The sequence below is a fragment of the Megalopta genalis genome, chromosome 2, assembly GCF_051020955.1.
Source record: "Megalopta genalis isolate 19385.01 chromosome 2, iyMegGena1_principal, whole genome shotgun sequence".
NCBI lineage: Eukaryota > Metazoa > Arthropoda > Insecta > Hymenoptera > Halictidae > Megalopta > Megalopta genalis.
In genome coordinates, this window is record NC_135014.1 from 8,916,008 (window position 1) to 8,921,196 (window position 5,189).

A 5,189-nucleotide genomic window follows, 5' to 3' on the forward strand; every position below is an offset into this window, starting at 1 on the left:
TTACACACTTCAAACGAACTTACCTATTTAAATAAAATGTACTTTCATTTAAATAACAACATAAAATTTAATGTAGGATGGGATGGTCAATGCAAATGCCATCTAGCGACTATGTCGGAAAATTCGCTTCAGTCGCTGTCGACCAGCGAGTATTGATCATGCTAGCCCGCTTCACGTTTGAAATGTGGCAGCAGTTTGAATTGCTAACCTGTATGCAGAAAAACCGAAATTCGCATGAACGCGCAACGGACCAAATTAAAAATAAAACGATTAATACCCTCCTACGCTATTCCGTGAGCCTCTGATGTCTCAGAATGGGCATGGTACACGCTTCAGCGAAGAAAGAGGAGAAATCAAGCGAAATGTACAATGAGAAGGAATGCATGCAGTGCGTAGAGCAGCAGGACAGGGGTCCAGGGAATCCAGGAAGCTTCGAGGACTTGCACAAAAAGGTGAAGGCTCTATATCCGCAAAACTTCGAGGGCGCGCGTTTGATAATTAAGAAGGTGCTTAGTGACCATTTCAATGTTACACATTCTATTACGCTGAGCTCTGTGACGCCTTCGGGTTATAAGTTTGGCGCGAGTTACGAAGGTACGAAGTTGGTGGGACCAAAGGAGAGGTATCCAGTGATTATCGGCCAGATATCGCCTAATGGAAATCTGTCTGCTTCGTTCATGCATACACTGGGTTGTCGGTTCCGGTGCAAATTATCTGCACAGATAGCTAATGGAATATGCAAGGCGTCAAGCTCTTCCGCAGAATATCGCGCGAACGACTTTACACTAGCAATGACAATGGCGAACCCGGATATTGTTAAGAATCACGGAACCTTGGTGATGCACTATCTACAAGCGATCTCGTCGAGGATCACCCTAGGAGTGGAGCTGGCCTGTCTTCGCGGTTCTAAAGTACCCGGCGGTCAGCAGACAGTTATGTGTGCCGCCTTCCGATACAGCACCGGTCTAACAACTCTGTCCGGTACTCTTGGCGAGGCGGGTCTACATCTATGCTACCATCACAAGGCTAGCTCACAATTAGAACTTGGCGTTGAGCTGGAGACCAACATGCGGACACATCACTCGGTCGCTACAATAGTCTATCAAATGAATGTGCCCTACGCGGACCTAGTGTTTCGCGGAATAGTCAACTCTAAGACTACCGTTGGCGCTGTTTTCGAGAAACGATTGTATCCTATACCAGAGTCCTCGCTAGTCATCAGCAGTCTACTGAATCACAGTAAGCAACAATTTCGCGTAGGCATCGGTCTCAACATCGGACAATGATAGCGGAGCACATTTATGTGTGCTGAACGCATACGGTATCAACGAAATTGGCGTAAAAAAGGTTTTTATTGTGTCTCCTAAAGCCTTTTCGTATCTTTGCAACCATCACAGTTCTTAATAATGTACAAACAACGTTCGAACCGAAGAATTTGTATGGTTGCACAATTGCTGGATAGCACTCATTAAAATCAACAAACAATGAACTAAATACAAGTGGCCAGCAGAACCGAGTACTGTCACATTAGATGCGAAAATTTGATATTGTTAACGCATTATTCTATTCGTCCCCATTCGCTATCCTCTCATCCAAGTCGTCGTACTCATGGTAGACTGTGGTCTTCATCTTGTCGAAATTTACTTCGAACTTCTCACTTAGAAGCCCATTGCTATCAGCGTACTCTAAAATATCGCAAATCAGTGGCGATTCGACTCCCAACACATATTCGCAGGTCTTTGGCTCAAGCAGAAACAGGGAAACGCTGGATGGACTGGCCGCGTGACCCTCGACGCATTTTAGTTTCACCTGAAAATTTATTGTTTATTAGTCCACATTGTATACATTGTTTCTTTTTCTTATTTGTCATACTTCAGTCTGCCTGGGATTGCCAGTCTTATCGCAAATATTCCCATCGCTATAAAAATGTGTGAGCTGTTTGCGCAGCTCTGGTGGTTTTGGCTTCTTGTGTGGGTGCGCGGCGATCCAGTTCAGGTGCTTCTGCTTGTCGAATTTGCCGAGGTTCACTATCGTTTTACTACCGTCTCGTTCTATATGGTATTGTACCACGGAACGCCCGTAGCAGAACTCGTATTTCCACCATCCATTGCCCTGCTCGTAATTTATAATTAATTAGTGTTTTATCTTAGCGAATATAATTCGAACGAATGTACGCTCACCCCGTGTAAACAATTTTTACCACTAAGAAAATTTTTCACGGGACTTGCTTCCGCCGGACTGATGCCTTGATCCGTTATGGAATTAATAGAGTCCTCAGCGTTATGCTTGTCGATCATGTCCACCTGATGTATCTCAACTCTGACATCCTGAAATACATGTAAACGTTGATTAAATTATTATTTATCATAACCAAGAAACGAATAGCTCTTTACAATTAATGTTAATGTTATATTGAATGAAACTGTTTCTGAATACCATTGCTTCTCTTTGCATTACTATTGTAAGAACTGGTTTTTATGGTTTTTTTTAAGTGTATATGCCTGAATGTCTCATCAAGCGATTTGTCAGTATGTAACGGCACAAAGCAATGCGAAATGCAACAATGACGAACATTGAAACTATTATAAGTTTAGCTGTGACGAAATAAAGCAGAGAAAACTGTGCACATTAAACAACTGTGTTACATTACATGTAACAGTGCACAAATAATATTTTGTACTATTATCCAAATATATTATTTTGAAAAATATATTGTTTCAAGAGGGATGAATATATGTAGAAAAGGAAGGGACAGAATGAAATATACATTAATGATGTATAGTGACAATAAGAACCATCAAGCTGTTTAGCCTGTTCCCAAAAATACAAAATATTCTGACCTGGCCCTCCTTATCTGCATGGAGGATTGCATAGACTTTCTGCGGCTTGTCATCCTGTGCAACAAATAATGAATTCAGTATATGGATGAGAAACAAGGAAAATATTGATATGAATATTGAGCTGAAACAAATTCTAAACATGGCTTAACTGGGCAAGTCATGTGGTCCACATATGTAGATACTTAGAATCAGTTCAATAAAAAAAAAACAGTTTTCCTATTATTGTGTGACATGTAGTGTTTTTTTAATGAATAAAGTGCATTGCATATTCAATCTTCAAACAACAATCTGCATGTCTCTTAGAAAAATTGACAATAAATATTTACTACTATAACAGACAGGAATTATGTGAAAATTTTATTGTACATAACAATATTATATACAAACAACACAAGCATATTTAAGAATAAATAGTTAACTGTGTAGAGTGTAGGGAAAGTGGTTTTACCGTCACTTTTTGATGCTGCAGCTTCAAGCTTTCCATTTCCATCGAAATAAGTGCTCTTGGTTTCTTTGGTGCATTGTCAACCGGCAAGCAACTGATTTCATTTCCTTCTGTACCTTGTGGTTTATAATGAGGATGATGGCACAGCACAGGAGACAGTACAATGACCTCGTATTCACAACTTATAAGCTCCTTGATAGAGTACAAATCGTGTCCACCATGCAGATAACAAACATATCGAACTTTGACCTTCCGTGGTTTACCATTTATATCACAAATTGTGCCATCGCTCATCTCAATCTCCACATAAGGCATATTGATTCCATCAACTTTGGTGACTGGTATGTCTGCTTTCCCATTAGGCCTTAGGTACTTTTCTTGATATTCTGCAAATAGTTTCAGTTCTTGTACATTGTTAAAGGTACCTAAGTAATATTCTTGTATCTTTGCTTTCTTTCCCTCTCTGTCTTCGTGATATTGTCGTACAAACTTTCCATGACATACTTCGTATTTCCAATATATCTCCACCTAAATAGATCATACTGTACAGAAGGAGTTTCACAAGTATCAGATAGTAATAGCTTCTAAAATGTATACCTTAGAAGTACAAATACCATGCCTAAACAATAATGATAAAATTTCTATAGGGTTTACTCCATAATAAGGCTCATTAGGATCCTCTTCCTGACTGGCCAAGTCAGGAATCAAACACTGATACCGTTCGTTGTTTGCAGTTGTTATAAAGTAAGGCTCAACATTAGGTCGAGTCTCCTGTAAGAAACATAAACTTACTAATTTATATTTTACTAATTAATATACATATATATGCGTACCAATAAATCGGTATTCGATTTCCCCGGCCAGTTAATTTTAAACAAAACGGTATCATCGAAACTTTTCATATCATGGCCATATACAGTGATAAGGAAAAATGGCAGCACATTGTAGATACCACAATAATTCGACATATTTGTAAAATAGTGATTATTTCACCATATTTTCAATGAACGTAAGTGGTAAATATCAGCGCCAACGTGACCGCCATTAAAGTTGCGAAGAAATGTTTGTAGAAACGTGGAGGCAGTTCAATTCCTGCTTGAAACTTCAAAACACAATTTAAATGCCACTCATTAACATCAACTTTTCGAGCAGTTCTTACGATTGTGCAATATCTTACAGAAATTTTGTTCCTTGGCTAAATCGTTTCGTTCAAGAACCAGTTAATTTTGAGCCACGCGGACTGACGTGGATGATTTTCAGTGGTATATTTTGCTCACCTTCGCACAACGGAAAGGTGAAATACAGTTAGAAACGAAATATGCCATCATTCATTAAGTTTTAGGCTTGTATTTCATGCTAAAATTCTTTTAGGACTTTGCAAAATAGAATATTTCTACTTGAGCAATATGTAGCCATATAGCCAAACCACAGAGTATGCAGTACACAGTGCTGCACATATGTACATTATACCAGAGGTGAAACTTCCAAACTTACGTCTGCGCAACAGTATCAAAACTAAATATACTACACATTCGAAATGTCATTTTTTGTAGTGATAGAATGTCTTCACATCTTCAAGACAAGTTTTATATGTATTTCACGTAGATATTAAGTAATTTGAGCGACAAAACAGGAATATTTCTATGAAAGATTGTCTATAATTTTGAATTCAAAATAAGTAGTACTATAGCTATGTTCACGGTGCACAACTTAGAGACACGTGCGCAGTGAATCATCGAACAATACTGTGATTTCGGTTCTGTAAAAATCTTTTGTGATTCATGATCGTAATGGATCTATGCGGTTCTTGAAAAACGTCGGAGTTTCTCCTCTGTAAGAATTCTCAGTAACAACGGCCTGACGAAATTGTTTCGGCTGCGAAAATTTCGTGAATGTGGTGTGCC

The 5,189-nt window shown here is 38.9% G+C and overlaps 2 protein-coding genes across 4 annotated transcripts; one reads left to right on the forward strand and one right to left on the reverse strand.

The window, feature by feature from the left end:
- The first annotated feature begins 19 nt into the window (after window positions 1-19).
- LOC117226574 (mitochondrial import receptor subunit TOM40 homolog 1) lies at window positions 20-3,113 on the forward strand. The gene has a single exon (XM_076518228.1). It carries the CDS (start codon window positions 315-317, stop codon window positions 1,284-1,286), a length of 972 nt encoding a protein of 323 aa, XP_076374343.1. The 5' UTR covers window positions 20-314; the 3' UTR covers window positions 1,287-3,113.
- Window positions 1,334-4,735, reverse strand: LOC117226573 (endoplasmic reticulum lectin 1). 3 transcript variants are annotated; one of them, XM_033481046.2, is made up of 8 exons: window positions 4,463-4,734; window positions 4,119-4,387; window positions 3,883-4,056; window positions 3,289-3,813; window positions 2,841-2,894; window positions 2,181-2,327; window positions 1,873-2,112; window positions 1,334-1,809 (listed from the first exon to the last, which is right to left on the reverse strand). In XM_033481046.2, the coding sequence occupies exons 2-8, from the start codon at window positions 4,251-4,253 to the stop codon at window positions 1,564-1,566; spliced, it is 1,521 nt and encodes a 506-aa protein (XP_033336937.1). In that variant the 5' UTR covers window positions 4,254-4,387; window positions 4,463-4,734; the 3' UTR covers window positions 1,334-1,563. The 3 variants fall into 3 exon arrangements, with proteins under 3 accessions (XP_033336937.1, XP_033336936.1, XP_076374342.1); XM_033481045.2 differs by having other exon boundaries at window positions 4,119-4,734; XM_076518227.1 differs by lacking the exon at window positions 2,841-2,894 and having other exon boundaries at window positions 4,119-4,735.
- Window positions 4,736-5,189: the final 454 nt, after the last annotated feature.